Below are 22042 nucleotides of genomic sequence, written 5' to 3' on the forward strand. Positions count from 1 at the left end.
GTTCGACGCCGACCCCAAGGATCTCTGATACTTCTACAAACATTAGTGTGCAAAACAAGTTAAATGCTTTAGGAATGCATTTAAACCTATGTCAAAATTAACGCTTTGAATTTACGTTTTTGATACTTTTACCTGTTTGCAGAAAAGACGAGATCCTTGCTGACGACTTTTTGGCAACGATTTGTATCCAACCTCTCCGGCGACGAGAACGTCTTGAGTATCTTAGACAGTATAGCTTGGCTGTTAGTGAAAAAAACAGTTGTTTTGTTAGGCCTTTGGGGCGAAATTGCTCAGTTTTAAACTTTGGTATCAAAAACTTTTCTTAATGTATAATACGAAATGTACCACGGTGTGTTGTAGAATAGACTTCCGATTGAATTTTTCTCGGGGCTATGGGTATTTGTAGAGCAAAGCAGCTTATTCCGCTATTAGGTCGTGTCGGTGGTTTTTTTCAGTATGAGTCTTACAGTTGTTTCATTTTCATTGAAAAGTTTAATTCATTTTGTGGTTGTAATTTTCCTTCTTGCTTATTTACAGCACCGAAGTAGTTCCTAGGCAAACTGAACTTTGCAGTATCTTACCAATATATTTTTCAGTGTTTATAGTAGATTTTTAGGTCTTTATTTTTTTTTGGTTTGAGTTGGATTTTTCTTTCACCAAGTCCTCCGTTTAGGGCCAGTTTTTGTAGCGAGTTAGGTACAACGATTGAGTTGGCAAGTTTTTGTAATCTCTTTGAGTTACTTTGTTATCGTGTGGAAATACAAACTCACGTACAGAAGGTTTTTGTTATAGATTTCATGATTAACCTCAGCCCGGCAACACCCTATGTAGAGAAAATCCCGAACAATGAAGGATTTGTATATGAGCACGATCCTTCGCAGTAAAGCACTATTTAAGCAATAGTGAAAATCAGACCTGAAAAAAATTTCAGGCCTATACGGGATTCGAACCACTCACCTCTGCGATACTAGTGCAGCGCTCTACCAATTGAGCTAACAAGCCAACTTGGGAGCTGGCCATCAAATTAATTCGACATAAACCCGTAGATGATAAATCAAACAACAACAAACATATGAAACATATGAACATGAACATAGTGGTTCGAATCCCGTACAGGCCTGAAAATTTTTTTCAGGTCTGATTTTCACTATTGCTTAAATAGTGCTTTACTGCGAAGGATCGTGCTCATATACGTCTCATAACCGCAGTTCACACATATGTTTCTATGTTTGTTGTTGAATGAAGGATTCGAAGCTCAAGCTTTGTGATTTTTCAGAGGGATGCTGTTGCAAGCTGATCAGAACTAACAGCACCCGCTGCGAATTTGAAAGGAACAAGATTCGATTTTTCGAGGGGAACTCAAATACTTTCCTTGTCTCTCACTCGTTACGAGCTTGAAACAGCTTGTTATTTTCTCCTTCTCTCGTTTGAGTTATTGAGGACGTCGTGAATTGTTTTACACATGTAAGGGAGGAAAGATTAATCTCCTAAACACCAAGTACTCTTTATAATATGGCACCAGGAGAGTTTTAGGGTATGAATTTGAGCGTACACAGGTGCTGCGAAAAATACGTCAAGTTCAAGGCCTGAAGGTTGCGCAAATCCTTTATACTTTACTAAGTTATCGTTAAAGGAGTACATCATAGTCGCCATAGAGGAACAAGATGTAAAGATGTTCATTGAGTAAAGATGTTCATTGAGATCGCTTTTGACGCGTTATATTATCAAACTATAACCTGTATGATCCCAAACAATATTATTTTACAGTAAATGATTTGAACCCGGGGGTAACATGTGAAAGTGTAGTGCGATTGTCCGGGTGAGTGTAGTCCTGAGAGGGACTGTTTTGGTGGTGGCGACTGACGTTTGACAACCTGTGTGGAAGTCATCATCAGACTCAAGTAAATAGTTGTTGTCAATAGAATGCTGTTAGTCCAGTTCGTGTAAAATGCTTGGTCAGTTTTGCTGTGATGCTATTGGCTGTAACACTCAAGTGGCGTAAGTAACGTTAGGTCATTCTGTCCGGTTCGTTTGTAAACAATTATTGGATTCGGTTTTTGTGATATCCGGAATAATCAAGGCCGAGGTAAGCGTTATCAGCCTTACCGAGACCTTCATTATTCCGGATATCACAAAAACCGAATCCAATAATTGTTTTATTATACATTGTTTTAAAGAAAATAGCGCCAAACGCATTATCGCACCGAACGCAGTTTATTTTCGAAAACTTAAAAAATGTACAACTGTGTGGTAAACAAATTTTCACTTGAGCTAATTCCTTTCTGTCGTGTGGCTCCTGGATATTTTTCTCTTTAAGGTATTCGTAGAACTGTTCCTCCGCCACTTTTGTCGATTTTTTGGTATTTTCCAAATCTTTATCTTCAAGTAATTTCTTAATTTCTCGTTGGGTCGATGAAGCGAGTCGAGAAGCCATTCTTACTTCGCTATCCATGAACTTGACATTGCTCCACCGGAAATCATGCATCGCGCACGCAACCTACAGATTATTCACTAATCTGTGGGTACAGATTAGTGAATAATCTGTAGGTTGCGCTGTTTCCCAGAATTAAAACTGTGGGCGTTTAGCCAATGAGAAGACAGATGGTGACTACAATGTATAATTATAATGTTAAAATACTGTTGAGGGGAGTCTGTGCTAATTTGGTAAACCAGCTTTCCAGAGTAAGTTGTTGAAAGTAGTTAGTGCCGACGGATCAAAACAGACCCGGCAATCATGACCGAACTGGAGTAAGAACATTTTACTGACAGTAACCATTCACTTGACTCTCATGATGACTTCCGCACAGATTTTCGAAACTTCAATCACCACCACCAACAGTCTTTCTCAGGAATACAATCACACGGGCGATCGCACACTTTGAAATATTATTACATTATAAAACTCTTTCTCGATGCAAATATTTTAGCAGCCTTAGATCTTGGAAAAATTTGTCACCTGACCCTCAAAGCCTTGGAATTTGATGAAAACCCGTTGTAAGACAGAAAATTCGGGACTACATTGAATGGTCCAGAACTTGGTAACTTCAGGGTGACTTTTGTCCAAACACTCAAGTGCACATGCAGCACAAGCTACTCTAGTAGTTTTCTTCTGTATAATTCTTGCAATGTGGTAAGAGCAGCGTTTTTTATTGTCAAAAGCTCTGACATCGCAATTGTCACATTTATTCTAGAGTATAGCTAAGTTACTCAAGCGATCTGGGACTGTCTCAATTGTCAACTGCTTATTAGAGGCAAATAAATACTTGCATTACTGCCCAACTGATGCCGGACTCACATCCTTGTAAGAAAAAGTGAATTCCAAATTCACTGCGTACGATCGATGTACAGTTAATCGTCATTATGGTGAATATGACATGACATATATGTTCGTAATTCTTAAATATCAAGATTACGTGATGTGGAAGCAAATTTTTTTCTCGTTTGCATTTTAGAGCAATTACTATAGAAAGGCGACCGCACGTCAATCGTGTTTCTTTTTGATTGTTTATCTACAGTTTCAACCATATTCGTTTACTTAAAATCCACAACATGTTACTCTTTATGGAAAGAGTTATAAATTACGTGAAAACTAGAATTCCTCAAAATTACGCTGTCGAACTATTTGCAAGCTTGCAGAAAATAACAATAAATAGTGACAGTCGCTTTAAATAAGCAATAAGAAAAGATACATGAATTAGCTGCGCCTTTCCTAGTAAATATTGAAGATGAAAATGCCTCTATAAAGGTTTGACATCTCCCAGCTAATGGAAGAAGTTTCCCTAATGACCCGAGACAGATGTAGGTGTTGCCTGACACTCATTGAGGGACTGATACAACTCAGAATTCATCGGTGAGGCACGTAAGAAATTGATCGAAGGGGAATTTTGGAAGAAAGAATAGAACATCTTAATTGAAAGTTTTGAATAGCGGCCCATAAATGATCTCAATAAATAACCTCAAAGAGATCATTTGAATTGAAGGTCCGCCTCGACCACCAAAATAGTATAAAAACAACCCCTTGTCACCACACAAATGCAATTGATCGAAACTATCAGCGCTTTTTTCGGAGCCAAAATGCATGACTCTCAACATCTTCATCTGGTCGCTTCTCCACCGCTCCCCTCCACCCCCCACCGTCCCCCACCACCCCCCTCTTCCCCTCCAAAAAAAAACTTCTCGGACAGATAACACTATTTCGTGGAATGTTCCAACTCCTTGTGTGAAGTCCATGCCAGATATGTATTCCAAAACAGTGACACAACATTTACAACCAGCACTCGAAGATGCGCGGGAAAAAAATAAAAGTTACAGAACTGAACAGCTGGCCAGATTTGGTAGTTCACAACCATATTGGGATAGAATTCCTCGCAGATTTTGTCACCAATCTCTTTGATAGTACGACGTTCAACAATTCCGACAGCGCCGTAAAATAAAACAAGAAACACAGGCGCCAAGATGCTTTGATCCACTGTCATTTTCCGAATGGCATTTCCGGGGCTTTTGCGAGCAAATCTTTTGTCAAGTTGTGCGTACCATACGTGGAATATCGGGCCGATCACTACAGTTCCGACAGCTGCCATTCGGGCTGTACGCACAAAATCATGCTCTCGCAATGGAACTTTCTCTACGTATTGCTGCGCGATGAAGTCTCCAGCTCCAAGAAGGGCTCCTGGAAACAAAAAGGAGCTAATTAAATGTGAGCACCAAGTTATTTTCGTTACCAGCCTCTTTTGCGTTACCTTTCTTAATACCCCTTCTTCGTCACCTTCTGGCTATTTTTTGAGACTTTTTTAAATCAACCACTTCCTTTGCATTGGGGGTCTGGGGCAAGCATGAGTGATTAAGCGTACTCGTCTATGTATGTATGTATAATTTTTAAGTAAAGTAGAATAACGTTGTCAAAAATATAAATTAACGTCAGACTTATTTGAGACATACTGAAAATTATCAAAATACTATTCAGCGTAATTGTTTTCTGAGTTCTTTTGTGAACGAAAATGCAACAAAAGGAAAAGAAGGAAAAAAAATCTGCGGCCTGACAGAGCCACAACCAAAGTGACATCTTTCATGTGATACCTCCATTCCGGATTAACTGAATTCAAAGAACATACAAGAAAATGTCGCTAAATGCTTCTGTCTGTAGCCGTTGTACCAGGTTTCCTTCAGTGAATGGGCAGTTATGTTAAATCAAGTAAGCCAGTAACTGCTTGCAGGCGGTACTTGGTATGCGCGAGATTCAGCGAGGCGAATATGTTCGTTCGCCACATTGGACGGGTGTAAGATTTGGGACGTGTGACAAAGCGAAGAGGAGGGGAGAGGTGTTTCTAGCTTTCTCCCCCTCCCCCCTCCCCTTCGCTTTGTCACTCATCCCAGATCTTCCGTCTGTCCGGCCGATCGAATGTATTCGCCGTCCGGAATCTTGCACATACCACGTATAACTACCGCTTGCCAGGAGGCAAGGAAGCCAGGTAAGCGAGGCAAGTCCGACAGGTCAACTACTTCAGGCTACTTCAGTCCGACAGGTCATCTACTTCGCTCCGACATAGTTAGTAGAGGGGGACTGGTTAGGAAAGCCGGCGAACTTCTAAGAGTGAGCCTTTTGTTCGTGTTTTTATGTTGAAAGTACCGTCACGTGACCGCGACCCTGCACACAACACCAAACAAACATGGGTGACGCTATATCGAAGGCGTTCGTCGAGGGTAAGAGTAAACAGTAATTTTGGTCAGCGGCCAAATTATGAAACCCGCGAGTACGAGTATTGCGAAATGCCGCGAAATGATGACATTTAAAAACCGAAGACAATTTTTGACTAAGCCACTAGAATGCGTTATGATGGCGACGACTCAGTAAATATATGAAAATAATATATACATATGGTGAACGATCCTCGCAGTAGATAGCGCTATTGAAGCAATAGCGAAAATCAGACCTGAAAAAAATCAGGCCTGTACGGGATTCGAACCACTGACCTCTGCGATACTAGTGCAGCGCTCTACCAATTGAGCTAACAAGCCAACTGGGAGCAGGCCGTTTAGTTGATTCGTAATAAACCCGTGATAGTGATAAATCAGATACAATGAAATATATGAAGTTCATATATTTTGAACTGCGGTATTAGATACATATGGTGAACGATCCTCGCTGTAGATAGCGCTATTTAAGCAATAGCGAAAATCAGACAATAAGATATGTTTACTGCGCTTTCATAAAATGTATGAAGGCGTTTTTCGCGGTAATAAACCCTACTTATCTAGTAGGTGGAAATAAGGCCTGAAAAAATTTTAGGTCCGTACGGGATTTGGACCTATGACCTATGCGATACTGGTGCAGTGCTCTACAGACTGAGCTAACAAGCCAACTGGGAGCAGGTCATTATGTTGGTTCGCATTAAACCCGCCAATAAATTTGAATAAATGAAAATCATATATGTGTACTGCGGTTTCATAAAATATACGAAAGCGTTCCTCGCAGTAGTAAACCTTATTTATGTAGTAGCGACTAAGTACCGTAGACATGACTTATTGACTTTCCCTGTTCTGCCAACAGAAGAGCGAACATGATAGGCATGCAATGTCTACTTTCAGTGCTTATAACAAGTGTAAAATGATTAAGTCGTAAGTGAAAAAAGCTGTTCCTTAAAACGGCAGTCACTTTGAGAATAAAGTAACCCTTTAGTTGCCTGTCATTATATTTGTAGTGAGGTAGCTGACGGCAAAACGGGCTGGCTCTCTCTATCTTGGCCTTGCATCGAGCTGATGCACTTAAAACAGAAGGATGGGTACAATTGCGGGGTTCTCATTTGTCTCACCTTCTCCACCCACACGCGACATTTAGTTTTTAAGTTTAATACAGAAGTCACTATTCTCATTAAATCATGAGGTGTTAAAGTACAAAATATTTACCCTCACAAGGTAACTAAGAAGAAAGTGCATTCGATCCAATAGCAACTACTGAATTATTTCTGCCTTAAAAGGAATTTAACGGAATATTGCATATTCTTCACTACTTTTTCCTAATGATTGATTGTTGTTTTCGATCGTTTCTTTCAGTTTGCTAGATGTTTGTGCGAAGAGTCCTCCGTAGATGCTCGACATAGCAACCGAACGTGCACTAATAACGTCTATGGTGTTTGGCTGTTGTTACGATGACATCCACGAGTAAGTAACCTAAGTCACAGCTTGTTTCCAAACTGCATATCCTTTAATCTTGCCAAGCATTGGGTTTGATCCTGATATAGCGTTAAGAGTCAAAGTATTAGACCTGACCCAATAAAAAAGAAGACATACTTAAGTGAATGATAATGAAATACTTATTCCGTCCGCTGTAGGAGAAATATCAACGTCTGCATAGTGTGCCATGACGACGATGGAGAAGATTGGCTGGGATGCGACAGTTGTGGCCAGTACTTCCGCGCAAGTTGCATCAAAGTGGATTTCTCAGACTCTCTCCAGCTACTTTGTCTGCCCTTGTTAATTTCACAACATCGTTGCGGATTAGTGACGTAAACTGATGGTGGAGAATATTCTTCCCAGTGTGGGGCTGGGTTAAGACTAAGCTAGGCTGTGTAAAATTCCTGAAATTCCCATTACTTCACGAATTATTTGACGCTAAAGTGTTGACAAGTTTTTCGCCTTACGTAATTGAAAAATTGACTCAACGTTGCAAGGAGAATCTCCCTCAAAATTTACGCTTAAGAGTCGAAGTTACAGTCCAAAATTCAAACCTTACTGTTAGGTTTATTGGCGCATTGATAACCTTGTAAATAGCTCAAACATACTGAAAACATTTTCATTCGCTTTTGGATATCTTCATCCTTTGTTCAGTACGATTTTACACACTTCGGGTTTGAACTTTTTGTGGGGAACACGTGCTAACCTGTGTGTTCGACCCTCGACGAACGCCTTCGATATAGAGTCACCCAACAAACATGGCGTCGGTAGGGACTTCTAGGACTGATTTTCTGTTTGGAGACGATTTTGATGCTATATTTGAAGCTTTACACGAAGATGAAGACTTCGAGGACTATTTAGAAGCTGTTGTTGAGAAGGTGAGTGTATAAATATGCGCTTATTTCGCGGAATTATTATGATTTGTACGCGATTCTTCACGCGAATTCAAGGGCCGGTAGCTTATACGCAAGCTAAAGTTTTACTCAAAGAGATTTATTTATTGCTTTCGCTATTTCTGTCCTAATATTGTCAGTGCACATTCCTGAAATAATTCTATAATTGATAGTGTAATTTTCAAAGCAAGAAAGCTTTTATAGCAATGCTGAGGTATGTATCTGTTGTTCCCTTGTATTTTCAAAACGAAGGAGTTACATGTCAGTTTTGCACGAAGATTTGTGAAAGCAAGCAAGGCTTAAGTAGACAAATAGCTGCCAAACACAAAGACCAGGACCAAGCTATTAAGACGAAAAAGAAGAAGGAGACAGCGATAGAATATGACGTGTTTGCCCAGCTCATGAAAGACACGACAGAGAATATCGTACAACGTGAAGTTTTCCACAAGTCCTTGAAAGACGAAGTCAAAGATTATTGTCTTGAATTTGAAAAAACTACTTCGGAATTTAGAACAGTCCAAAACCTATATGATTCCTTTATTTCCAAAGGAAATTCTGAAGCTTTCTATGCCAAGTTTTATGGGGAAATTGTGCTCAACTCTTCGAAATACTTCAAAGGACTTCCCCAGAGAGCAGCAACACTCTTCGCAACCAAGCTAGCAGACACTCTTCTGGGCCATGCCAAAGAAGAATCGAAAAAGAATTCTGCTAAAGATGTTGTCACAACTGTTTCCTTGTCTGAGAATGAGCTAGCTGCCATACAATATTTAGGAGGATATGTTTTGCAAAGTTTGCTTAAAAAACATAGAACTTCAAAGCACAAACAACAAACGAAGGTCAGCAAGCCATTTCGATTCTTACTGCCTGTAGACTACAGGACAGGGAAGAGAAATCACAAGTATTGAGTCGAGGCGGATTGTGGAGTCCTACAGCTCAAGCACAAGCCATATTCAAGAGAACTGAATTTCAGAGAAAATATAAGAGAGGCTAGACAATTAATTGACTATGAACATGTTGTACTGATTTCAGTTAAAGATCCTCAAGTAACAGCCTCTTATAATGTCATTTATCTGATGCTGAACTTGGAATTTCTAACTCTGTAAGCAAGGGCATTTTACACTGCATAATTAGCTTATATGTCAAGGTACGCTCGTTTTCATATGCCAAAGATGTCGTTCAAAGGTTTAAAATCAAGCAAAAGCAAGGTAAAGCTAAAGCATTAAGAAAGGAACTTGAGCGATCAAGTCAAGAAGACAGGCAAATTTAGTGTAACCATAGGAATAGAATGTAAGCATTAAGCCTGTGAAAGACATATCGAACTAATACATGACTTCATTGTTTTCTTTTGTAGTTTGTTACTTTTACAGGGTAATAATTGTTGTTTCAGAGGTTAAATGCTTTCACTCTAGTAATGCAATTTCTAGTTTTCCAAATAATTTAATAGTTCGAAATACAGTTTAATTTCATAGTTCTTTTTACAAACAAACTCTTATACAACCTGTTCCAGTTTTGATGTTCCGATCCACAGCCGAAAACTGAACAATTTTCACCTGGCATGATGACAAATTATCTATTCTTCGATAGTAGTTACTTAAAATTATCTAAACAGGAGATCTATCACGAAACACTGGATGAATTTGGAGACAAAACGCTCTTATCGCACATCGGACGCCCTATTGTTGAAAATGCTGTGCCGGGTCAACACCACGTGACCGCGAAAAAACCAGAACAATAACATACTTCTCTGTAGTTCGCCGGCTTTCCTAACCAGTCCCCCTCTACTAACTGTGGCTCCGACGAAGGGCTAACGCTCGAAACGTCAGCTTTTGGAATCGTTACGGTGGCCAATTTACCACTTCAACTTTGTTGATATATCCAAATTATTCAACTACTTCAGGCAGACTGAGTTAAATATGTGAGTGAGGTACATGATCCGAGAAAATAAATTATGCAAGTCAAGGAAAAATTGGAAAGAGGAGTGAAGTACAATATTCGCCTATGTTACACCAGGCTATAATTTATGTCTCCATATATGAATTATCCACTGAGGACTCAGATTAAAAAAATGCGCCAGTTTGGTGTTGCGAAACGCAATAGAAGGAAAGGTGATGGATCTCTGATTTTGGCGGTTTTAGGGTGTACAAAATAGTGTCGGCGGGAGCATTTACTGTCGGGGCAATCGTCAGAGCGTCTTTGAAACGAAGGAAGGCTAAAAATAACGAGCTGATGTTCTTCCTTTAGCAACCATTTCTCCTTGAGAGTTTTCTCGACGCCGCTCAAAGGGCTCGCTCGTTATCTCACGCAGATTACGGAATTAAAGCAAATTTGACCGATTTTTGTAGGACAGTTCTCGAACATTGGAAAATACACTATATTTTTTGGTGTCCCATCCACTCTGATGTTCAAAGAGGCCAAGTAACATTTCTAAATACTATTGATGAAGACTAAAGGATGGCTTAATAGAGTAAACCGGAAAATGACCTTAGCTGAGTCGAGTTGATCGATAATATTTGAGATATTGTAAGGATCTGAAACTGATCCTTGTTTAGGTTATCGCCTGTCTCATAAATGTACAGTTTATATTCTCTTGATAAAGATAACTTTGTATCCAAAATCATGGACTTCGTATGAACTTCCCAAAGAGGACTATGAGCGCAATTATTGACCGAAATAAATCGTGATAAGCTAGGTTCCGTTTTACGAATCAAAAACAAATTTTTCATAGCGACGACGTTCTCGTACCACAACAAATTTCGAAGCAAGCTAAAAATTCCGGGATAATGAAAAAACTTAACTAGGTAGATTTAGAGAAACTTTAAAGTAGAACAGTGGTAAATGTATGAGAAATTAGAAAAATAAATGCCTGTTGTTTGAAAAATACATACGACTCGACGAATTATTGTGATGTCAAGACAAATATTTAATTACCTTGCGTTCGATAAAACGTACGTAATCCCAGCTAAATTGCCAAACATTGGTTGGGAAAGTGGGCCCAAAGATCGATAAGCGCTTTCGACAACCAAGTTGCTGAAACACCATAAATTCTACCCAGGTGTTTTAAAATTTTCCTTAAAATTCAAGCTGTTACATACGATCAGTGATTCAAGGGTCAAAGTCTACCTGTCGATATAAGCTGTGTTTTCCACGGATGAATTTCCAAACATCGCATGTACCAGCTCCAAGCACGAATCGTTAACCTCAAGACCATAATTCCCCGTGTTGTTCCACCGAATCCTTTTCGCTACACTAACATTTTACAGCCTAGCTATGATGCTATTCTAACTATTTACCAAGTTGCTTGTATTGTGAAGTGCAAATGACGTTATTATCGGCGGCTGTTGAACCTTGCATATATTCCGGCATAAGTTCAAATTTGCATGTTCTTGCACGATATAACCCAATATCACCACTACCATAGAAACGTAAAAACTTTGCACAAAACTTTGAACTTGGACCTAGGAATACAAAATTCTCCAAAACATTGTATCAAAATTCATATCAGAAATTTCAACGAAATTATCGCTACGACAAGTCACTTTTGAAATAGGAAATAAAGCTGTGAATGACTGTTTATCCCGTAGCGAAAGTTACACAACTCACTATTCACCAGGTGAACTATAGCCGACCCTCCTCTACTCTCGAGGGAGTAAGGAGGGGGGGCGGGCAGGGGAGGCAAGGCTACACCCTGTCGCAAATGTCCGAAAGCAAGAAGCTCCCAAGAATTGACGAACCCAAGAAGGTTAAACTCGTGCACATCGTCATACTGGCAGTTATTATTGAATCCCTATGCGTAATGGCCCTTTGAAAGTTAGCTTCAAACAGGCAATGATTTCGTCGTTAAGAAAACAATGAAACGAGGAATAGGCTATTATAGGTATATTAAGATTGTAAATGCCAACAAGTCCGGTTTCAACGAGCACTTTTAACTTTATTACATCACGGTCGATCGCGGTTGCTAATAAAGGAACAAATAATTGCAAGTTATTACAAATACGAGTATAAAGAATAGAAAAACGTAAACAACAAAGGAAAGCAAAGGGGCAAGGAAAAACACTTGCAAACGTCGTATGATATGTGGACACTAACAACGGAAAAAACTGTGAGCTTATCGCAATGAAGTTTTACCGAGAAGCTTATACAAAACGAAATTAAACAAAGCAAAATTATAAAAAAAAAATCTAACAGAGTATAAATCAACGTGAGTGAAAAAATGCGAAAATTAATAGGAAAACGCGTGTGCAAAACGCAAAAAATGTAAGCAGGAACGCAAAAGGAAATCACTAAAGTGGGAATGCTGCACCGACAAAGATGGCTCCAGGTCTTAGGAGAATCAAAAAAGAAATGAATTATTTATGTCTAATGCTCGATGTGATTTCTTTTGTTTTATTTCTCCAAGCCTTGGAGCCAAGTTTCAATTTAAGGATATCGAAAATGGCCTATTGGGTCAGGTTTCGCGGGGAATTTGGCCATATTTTTTTTACATTAGATCTTTTCAGTTTTCGTGCTTAAAATCGTCCATTTTTCGGTTTTGACATTGGGGTTTCAATATATTTTCCCTGAGTAGCTGCCGATGATGTAATGTGCGGCGGTGATTTGTTAAGGGGCCTGCATTCATGATTTCGGTTTCTTTTTATCAAAGTCGACTTTTTGAGCGGCGGCCATCTTTTTCGAGAATAAAATGGAGAGTCTTAAGTGGGCATAGGAATGGTCCTTTTCTCTTGTAAATCCGATCATTAACCGGAATTCCCGTCATCATTTAGTATTGGCCTGTGGACGTAACGAGTTGTCAACAATGCTCTCGGCTTCCACTCACAGCCTTTCAATCATATTGGTCTGCCTGTGGCAGCTATTACGCCTTCGAGGAGCTCGCGCGCGTTACTTCCGCTTTTTCCGAGTAATGAAATCGAATGACGCTATGGAAAAACAAAATCGTTGGAGTCGTTGGTTTAAATCGTAGTTCGTTTCAACGAAGGCATTGAACCAGGAGCCCAGGAAAGCAAATGCTACGATCTAGAATTCCAATACTGATAAGTCTCGATCATATTAGGCCTAAGGATCCGCGATTGTCGCTTGGTGTGGCGAGTATAATCAGCCATTTGAACCACAACAAAATCGAGTACAATGCACACACCTACAATATCGCTCAAGAAGTACAAGTGTATCCGTTGGCAAGAAATATCCTTGACACGATTTGGAGCCACTACAATGATTCGGAATATGATCTCATGTTTGGAGGCTTTGTTTGGAACGAGCCTTTCCTCAAAACGATTGTAAAGGAGCTGAAATATTATGACTACCCTGGTCGGATTGTTATTGGAGGTCCTCAAGTGTCTTACGTCGGAAAAGGGCAGCTAGAGAAGTACTACCCAGAAGGAGACGTATTCATACGGGGATATGCGGAACAAGCTGTGCTAGAACTAGCCCAAGGGAAGGAAAATATCCTAGGGGTCCACTTAGCAAATACTCCAGACAAGGGCTTGCACACGTCCACCAAATTATCCGAGCTTTCGTCGCCTTTCCTCGACGGAACGCTGGAGCCTCAGCAGTTCATGCGCTGGGAAACGACCCGTGGCTGTCCTTACAGCTGCTCATTCTGCCAGCACAGAGATCCATCGCCTTCTTCGTCGGCTAATAAGAGCTGAACTAAAATCCAGCACTCGCAAAGGGATCGAATTCTGTCGGAAATCGAATGGTTCGTCGACAATAATGTCCGGGATCTCGCTGTGCTTGATCCCACCTTTAACACGCTGAACGGGAACATGGTACTTGACTTTCTAGAACGCGCCAGATTTTCTGGAAAAATCAGCCTCCAGTGTAGGCCTGAAAGAGTCACGAAGACATTTTTAGATCAGGTTGAGTCGCTTGGCAATACCACAGGAGCTGAAGTGGTTCTAGAGTTTGGTGTTCAAACGCTCGACCCCGAAGAACTGTTGCATATTGAGCGAGTGCGTAATGCCAACACTTACAAGTTAGCTGAGAAAGTTTTAGAAAAGTTGGCTCTTGTTCATCAACGTAGAATTAAGCACGAAGTCAGCCTCATCTTTGGCTTGCCCCTGCAAACCGTCGAGAGTTTTCAGCAGACTATACTGAAGCTTCAAGAGACGACGGATGGCTCGCTCGTCGCTTTTCCTCTGATGCTGTTGCGAGGGACACCCTTGTATTACCAAAGGGAAAAGTTTGGGCTGATCGAAGATACGGATATCGCCCATCCATTGATAGATCGGATCCAAAAATTTATCCCTCATGTTGTAACCTCTTCTTCTATGAGTTACAGAGACTGGAATACAATGGCGAACATTGCTGTTTCACTACAAGAGCAAACAGAGCCGAAAGAGGAACGTGGAATACATGCTTGAATTAATTTTCAAAACTCCCAAACTCGCATTACACGAGACTCTTTTGATGAAAAAGACTGGGTGAGAGAATTGATTTTATCACTATATTTCACCGTAGGTAAATAATATATTATGATATCTAGCAATATCGCTTGATATAAGAATGCGTTTACGGACTCAATTTTCTTCCCATATTTTGAGGAAAATTTTCAGCTAAGCTTTTCATTTATAGTGCTTTCTTAACGAAAGTCACCTTATAATTTTAAGGAAGTAATACTATAGTGCCGTCCTTAACCGCCACGAAAATTAATAAATTTTAAGTTTTGCTTTTTTTACACCAATATATATTTTCCACAAGTGCTTCTGACTATAGGCCACTTGGTTTCAGTAAAGAAGGAAGATAAAGAAAACTTTATTCAAGTGTCAATGTATTTAGCTTTACAAGTGTAAAAACTAATTGGGGACACTACTTATATACTAAATATACTAGTCACTTAACCCAAAGAAATTTAAAGGTAAATATACTAGTTATTTACACATTCAGAGTAAAATTTATCTAGTCTTGTGAATCATTCAACAAATAAATAAGGAGACTGGTGGAATTGCTTAATTCATAGTTAGAAAAAGAATTACATCATGAATTATATCCAAAATAAAAAAATATATATATATAAGTTAAATAGAAGTAAATTTAAACTTTAAATAGGTGTCTTAAATATCAACAAACGTCACTGTAAGAAAGATAAAGGGTGTTCTTTTTCGTCTGGTCACGAGCTTGGGTTATCAAAATTAAAAATATATATATCCCCATTTGATCGTCAAATGAGAACATGAAAAGAACAAGGACGATTGTAAATGTTGACATCGGTAGTGAATAAAAGTAGGATGCCGTTTTTCGTTTTGTCACGAGCATGAATGTCGGCCTCGGCTAACTTTGCTTATCTTAGCAGCGTGCACTGTGCAGGGCACCTGCCCCGTGCAAACCACGACAGTGACGGAAACGAGGACACGTCAAAACAAAAGATCTGATATGCGCCGAACTATAGCACAACGCGTGCGTTTTAAAACTTTCCACATTTCTTAGCTGTCCTCTGCAAAAACAACCACGTGAAATATTTGCGTAGTTCGAGAGCGGAAATGACTGCAAATTATTCAAATTTCTACCTGGCACTCAACGCTTCTCAAATGAATTTTGCTTCATTTGATGCGTGGCGTGGAAAGGGACGGGAAACCAGAGTTAGTGGATGAGACTAACTCTGGGTAAACACATCCACTCATTCAAAAAATTCTAGCTTAAGATACAAATATAAATTCATATTTTGATCGATGTCTTTACTGGCTTTGCCGTCCTAACTTGTAACGCTCCCCAATAGCATCAAAAGGTCTATTTAAGGTTCGATTTTTCACAGGGATCCAGAATTTTCTTTGGCAGACTAAAACAACTTTCTTTCATAGATTACCGAGCTCAAAAGACATCATCTTTACCATGTTAGCCACTGCAATACTGGCATTAAACTTTTGATCAAGTCTTGCTTCCATGGCTGTAGGATCCTTTCCTACCCTTCCCCCACTTAGCAAGGAGCGATGAGTCTACCCCTCCTCGGGACCAGGCAAGTTGCGCAAAAGTCACGCAGTCGTCACGAAGTACACGCAGAGACGTTCATGTTGAAAAACCGGGAAGTTGAACAGAGATGGCTCTTAAACAGCCAGAGTGAAAAGTAAGTCGGTGAGGGTGAAGTTATTTAAGGCTTGACTGAAAAAAACCAACCACATTAGCTGATTTCTCCATAGCAACCAAATATATTTTGTAGTGCTGTTGTGGTAGCGGTCTACATCTTGTAATTTTCCCACTTCCACTCAGCATGGCGTTCTTTGCCGGCTCTAACTGTACGCTGACCCTGTTGTTTGAATTATTTATTCAAAAAACAAACCGTAGGCTCTTTTAGAGCGCTAAAAGAGCGTTTCTTATTTTTGATTTCACTGCTAAGTTTACCCTATAGACATGAGTTTACTCTGTGCAAATGTTTAACGCTACATTGCCGGGCCATAGATAAGTATTAACACGTTACACGTGTTGTGACGGGTAACTCTCTTTCCTAAATCATTGCTTTTTTGTTGTCCGATCTCTTTGCTTTGACTTAACCTTGAAGCGTACATTTCATCAAATGAAAGTCAGAATTTGCTTCGAGTTAATCGTTATGTTTACTTTCATTTTTCAAACTCCACGTTACAACGTGGATTAAATTAGTGCTCAAGATCTTGATCATTAATTTAATCCAATGCGATCGATGATACTATCTTACTGTTTGGATTTCACGTCAAGGTTAAGTAAAAAGCGTCTATAAGATCCTGCCCTCTCGTGATGCTCAAACATAGTTTTTAAGTAAGTCATTATTACAAAGAAATTGCTAGTAATTTGGCAAAATTTATCACTGAGTCGTTAGCCATATTTGTGTCCATATTTGGGCCTCGTTTAAAGAAAGTTGGGCGGGACTGGAGGTGTTGTTTCGTGTGTCGAGTTACACAATACTGAAACAACGCATTATCCTTGCACTAAACTTAAACTGAATCAGTAAGTATGGTGGAGAGTTGCATCGTACATGTCAAGTTTAATCTGTTTAATGACCCATTATGTAAAGATCAGCAACTGTTTACACTGTTGGAAACTTTGGAGTTCCATTTATATTTTAATGGCAAACTACCGACATGCTTTTACTTATGAAGTGCATTCAACTCCCAATGACTTGATCAAATCTCTATTCCTCAAACCTTGCAGTAATTTGAATCAAAATTGATTTCCTTTTCGAATTTACTATGTGCGTAATAATCAGTCCAACCAATCAAGATCAAACAATCAGCAATGATATGATACAGGACTTCTATTTATTGTTTTTGCATGTTTTATTTTCAGGTGGAGCTTCATGTTCATCTTGATGGAGCTATTAGGATACAGACCCTCATTGATTTGGCTAAGTACTGTACCGTAGTCTTAGTAATCACTTCCGGTCACTTTTGCAATAGTCCTTGCTCAGGCACAGTTTGCCTAGTATAATTGCTCTGGTGATTATAGAAACACATGCACTTTGATTGGTCAAGAATTACATCATATCTCGCAATAATCACCAAGTACAAGGTGATTATAACACAGGGGCGCCTAATTTCAAAATGGCTGCCTTCCATTTTGTTGAAGTAATGCAAGAAGTGATAAGTGCCATAGAAGAGCATAAAAGATGCTACCAAGATTGGCGTAACACTTTTTAAAAGATAGAAATTAAGGTTTTACTGATTCAACCAATTAAATCTGATAAATTCTAGTACAGACTAGCTGCTTATCTTGATACGAGTCTTTAAAACAAATGTATCAGAATGGTTTCAACAACAAAACAAATTTACAACAGACTTCAAAAGTAATTTCAGAATTTAACAGTTATGCTGAAAAAATTATACACCTTTGGCAAATAATTGTTAAATAATCCTTAAAACTTTTCCTTATTCCATCTCTCTGACCTTAAAGAATTTATGGCTTGAAACATCATACTTTTTTTAACCTGAAATCATTTCTAACAATAGTATTTACATCCTTAGCATTCATATCACAGATTATCCAATGTTGAGTAGTTTCCCAGGGTGCTTATATCAAATCCAGTGTAAGAAGAGGGAATTGTCGAAGGGAGGGGGAGGGGAGGGGGTGGGGTGGGGTGAAGATGTCACAGTATACTTGAAGGCTTGCTTTTCACAAACCATGGCTGGACATAATTATATGTGGAAATCCATTTTAGGACTCAAAAGATAACTAGCAAAGGAAGATCCACAAGTAAATATTAAACTCATATTGTTGTACTTACAGGAAGAAGCATTATCAGCTACCTTCATTTGATAAGAGTGTTTTAAAGGACTATGTATCCATTAGCCTAAATAAACCATGAACTCTGGCAGGTTTTCTGGGATGTTTTTATGTATTTTACTCCCTTATTCGGTGAGTACTATGAACATAACCCACTGTTACGGTACCTGAACTTAACTCTAAGCTTGGATAATTTGTACACACTCCTACCATCTTTTTTAACCAGCCACCTGACAAAGAGCTGTAGGTCCCATCCACACGGGGGGTTCTGGAGGCATGCCCCCACCCCCACTAGAAAATTTTCAGAACTTAAAGAGTCTCAGGTGCATCTCCAATGATTTTCACCAGATAAACTCATTAATTATACCCAAGTCAGAATATAGTTGCTGCAAAGTTTGATGGCAAAACAGCTCATGCCGGTTTCTCAAGTTAGTATTTTATGTAGCCTTGAACAAGTGCTCCCCAGTAGAACCACTTCTTGTTGTTTTGATGCAACTGTCCTCTCCATGAAATGTACTGCATTACATGCTTCTACTAAACAAAATATTTTGGCCCAGAATTAACCCATAAAGGTTCTTCAGGAAATTAAAGAAAAACTAAGGGGATGGTGGGATGGTGTGAACTATTATAAAAACAATGTTTTTTTTTGTTTTTTTTTATATTCACCCCAAAAAACAGTAAACTGATGTTTTTTTTTTTCAAAGGACATTCACCCCACAGTTTTCAAACTTGTTTATTCTCTTTACTCATCATTGCAATGGGTTATCTCATTACCTGTTTAAAAATTAACTCAAGAGAGGTTACTTGTCAATCACCTTTTGGTTTTAAAAGTCAACAAATCGACAGCTTGAAAACTGTCCTTGCATTTTGGAATCGCTCCTAACTCCTCCCTGGGAACAGTTTGGAACAGTTATGCATCTGAACTGACACAATCTATTTGTCTCTTTTCTCGTGATCTGTCTGCTTCAAACAATCATTACTGTTCAAATTAAAGACTCAAATCTTGAATTTTAGATAGCTGTGAGCACTGATTCAGTCATTACATCAGTTAACTTTTTCACTCCCAAGATCTCATTTATTTGGTAATTAACAACTATTCACCAAAAAGGAGGTAGTTAGTGGTGGATATTTACTGAGCTGCAAAGTAGCGAGGTAAATATCCACCACTAACCACCGACACTGCGGTGAATAGTTGTTTTAGTATATACTAAAACAGTCGTTAATTTGAGTGATTTATTCGCTTGTCATCGATGCAAACTGGGACGCCATTTTTTCCCGAGTTGCTCAGAGGTAAGTAGCAAAGGATATTTGGAGTTTGACTAGCCAATCAGAGCTTTCCTTTAACGCTATCCACTGTTTTGGTATATACTAATTCTTGTTATTGTCTTGTCTTCTTTATAATTCTTGTGATGTGGGCTCAGAGAAGTCAGTATTGGATCAGCTTATAACACCCCTGACTAATATTTTCCTTTATTCCCTTAACTGTTTGATACGGTGTTGTCACTGTCTTGGTCACTAATGGAATTTCATGGGGTAACTGATTGAAGTCAGTTTAGATTACAATTTTAAAGGGTTTTTGAGTAGTTGAAAGCTGTACAATAATTTACCTACTCTTGTCAATAAAACTTAATGATTTTCTTTCTTAATTTTTTTTTTTCAAACTCAGAAATGATACTGAAGCGATGGAAAGAATAGCATATGAGTTTTGTGAAGATCAGGCAGCAAGTGGTGTCCTGTACTTTGAAGTTTACTACAGTCCTCATGCTCTTTGTACAGAAAACTCAGCCTTTCCAGACCAGGAGAGAGTGTCCCCAAAAGCTATAGTGGAAGCAGTGAATAGAGGATTGAAAAAGGGAGCTGAAGATTTTGGTGTGATTGCACGGTCTATTCTCTGTTGTATGCGACAAATGCCCGGTAATACATCAATATCATTTAATAGATTTTATTCGGCTGGTTTAACTCAGAAATTTATCATTGGTAGTGAGTGGTGGCCTCCAACTCTTATGGCAGGTAGCTAAAAGGCCCTTGATTTGAAGGGATCACCTTGTGATTTGCTACAACTTTTCCTCCAAGCTTTTCCCCACTTCACCTTCCCTGTGGCAGTTTGCATTTATGATGACTCAGAGATCCCTCTCTGGGTCTATTTTCTGCCTCCCCTACCTCCTGAACACATTGATTGTTGAAATGAATGAAATTTTATTTGACAGTGTGTGACTCAAATTTTCGACAAACCATTATCTTTAGTGTTAAGTGAGAAAAGATTTAGAAACATGTACAAGCACCTTGAAGTAGAAAAACAAGATTACGTTTTGAAATAATCAAATAAAATCACTGGTAGAAATTAGTTTCTTGTAACATAGTCATTTAGAAATCAAGAACTCAGCATTTCTTGATAAACAAATTTACCTGATTGTATGAAATCTAAACATCAACAGACATTCAGTACTCGTTGCCTTTAGCAAAGTGAATGTTTTCCTTATTGCTGATTGAGTATGCATTTGCAAAATTAAATTTTTGTTTATTTTTTTGTTTGTTTTAAGATTTGTCAAAAGAGGTTGTGTCTCTCTGCCAGGAATTTGCAAATGATGGAGTGGTAGGAATTGATCTTGCTGGTGATGAGCCAGTGTGGCAGGCACCAACTATGGAGGGACATGTGATTGCTTATGAGGTTTTAGTCTGCTATACATCTGTGTCTATATTGTCCTCTTTATTAATAATGGTAATTGATTGGAGTACAATCTGGTCTAAAGCACAAGTTTGATTTGAAATCAGACCAAAATTGCACTTCATGAGGTTCAATTGCCACTTTATTACATCTTTCTTGAAAACTGCAAATTTACTTAGCTCAATTCAATTTTTTTAGTTTATACAAGTATTTTATTGATTCAGTGGGTTGAACTGGTTTGTAAACTGTCTGGGAAGTTGTCTCATTCTCCTGCAATTTGATTGATTTCTTCAAACAAGCCTTTAAATTTGATTAGTTGTGTTTTAGCAAAGCTGTCTCACTGACTGGGAAAAAAATGGGAAATAAAGTGTAGAATTTGTGATTAAAGCACACCAGTGAAAGCCAATCGGATTATAAGGAGCACATTGTCAATGGATTTCAAAATGGATATGTTATAAAGTTAACCCAGAATATAATCTTAGATTTAAAGATATGGGAGATCAAAAAGACTGACTTGTGTGAAGTAATCACTATGACAATATCTGATAATTTTTGTATAGTATACATACATACATACATACATACATACATACATACATACATACATACATACTTACATACATACATACATACATACCAATGCTCACTTGTGAGGACCATGTATGTATGCCTGCATTCTGGGGACACCCATTTCCCCGTCAGGTAGGTAAATAAAGATATGTGCATTTCAAAGTACTCCTCGCGAACGTTTCTCCCGACACATGACATCTTTAAAAATTTCAATCCTTCCCTGTGGGGACAAATACCCATTGTGCTTGTGGGGACATTTTCAAATCTCAGTTTTAACATCAACATTATGTGGACCCATATATAATTTTATTTTAAAAGATGGGATTGACCACCAGCAAGGTTTGGGCCTTTCATCTACCCTCTCAGATAGGATATTTTGGGTCACGATTTTTCAAACATATTGAATACTACATGTACTCTGTGGGGACAATCACACTGTTTCAGCAAACTGTTGTTTTTTTATCCCGCAGTTTCAAAGTACAGCTGATCCAGGTTAATGACACTAAATAGACATACCATATAAAGCGGACCGTAAGAAAAAACGTCACCGACATACGACCTTTCA

The 22042-nt window shown here is 38.8% G+C and overlaps 2 protein-coding genes and 2 pseudogenes across 10 annotated transcripts in view; 3 read left to right on the forward strand and 1 right to left on the reverse strand.

Annotated features, from left to right (window-relative positions):
* LOC148738197 (uncharacterized) overlaps positions 1-1702 on the forward strand; it is a 33361-nt gene extending 31659 nt beyond the window's left edge. For 6 of the 7 annotated variants that reach the window (XM_088750177.1, XM_088750178.1, XM_088750175.1 and 3 more), the window contains one exon: positions 143-778. The gene's annotated coding sequence lies outside the window, so the exon portion shown is untranslated. The other variant, XR_015996988.1, reaches the window with a different exon arrangement.
* Positions 1703-3131: 1429 nt separating this feature from the next.
* On the reverse strand, positions 3132-11419 carry LOC148738200 (mitochondrial inner membrane protein Mpv17-like). 2 transcript variants are annotated; one of them, XM_088750293.1, is made up of 3 exons: positions 11184-11419; positions 4640-4669; positions 3132-4552 (listed from the first exon to the last, which is right to left on the reverse strand). In XM_088750293.1, exons 1-3 carry the CDS (start codon positions 11269-11271, stop codon positions 4191-4193), a joined length of 480 nt encoding a protein of 159 aa, XP_088606419.1. In that variant the 5' UTR covers positions 11272-11419; the 3' UTR covers positions 3132-4190. The 2 variants fall into 2 exon arrangements, with proteins under 2 accessions (XP_088606419.1, XP_088606418.1); XM_088750292.1 differs by having other exon boundaries at positions 3132-4669; positions 11184-11411.
* LOC148738201 (uncharacterized) lies at positions 5538-9531 on the forward strand (annotated as a pseudogene).
* A 4449-nt stretch (positions 11420-15868) lies between the features above and the next one.
* LOC148738202 (uncharacterized) overlaps positions 15869-22042 on the forward strand; it is a 68016-nt pseudogene continuing 61842 nt past the window's right edge. Inside the window, exons 1-5 of the transcript XR_015996804.1 lie at positions 15869-16116; positions 17310-17371; positions 18246-18374; positions 19909-20156; positions 20783-20910. The product of XR_015996804.1 is annotated as an uncharacterized LOC148738202 (transcript). The remainder of the gene's footprint in view (positions 16117-17309; positions 17372-18245; positions 18375-19908; positions 20157-20782; positions 20911-22042) is intronic.

The sequence above is a fragment of the Stylophora pistillata genome, chromosome 2 (genome assembly GCF_964205215.1).
Source record: "Stylophora pistillata chromosome 2, jaStyPist1.2, whole genome shotgun sequence".
Taxonomy (NCBI): domain Eukaryota; kingdom Metazoa; phylum Cnidaria; class Anthozoa; order Scleractinia; family Pocilloporidae; genus Stylophora; species Stylophora pistillata.

Coding starts and splice junctions, on each gene's coding strand:
- LOC148738200 (XM_088750292.1), bottom strand. CDS start 11,271: ATGGTCTTGAGGTTAACGATTCGTGCTTGGAGCTGGTACATGCGATGT. Junction 4,670..11,183: donor AACACAGCTTATATCGACAG/GTAGACTTTGAC, acceptor TTTTGTTTCCAG/GAGCCCTTCTTGGAGCTGGA.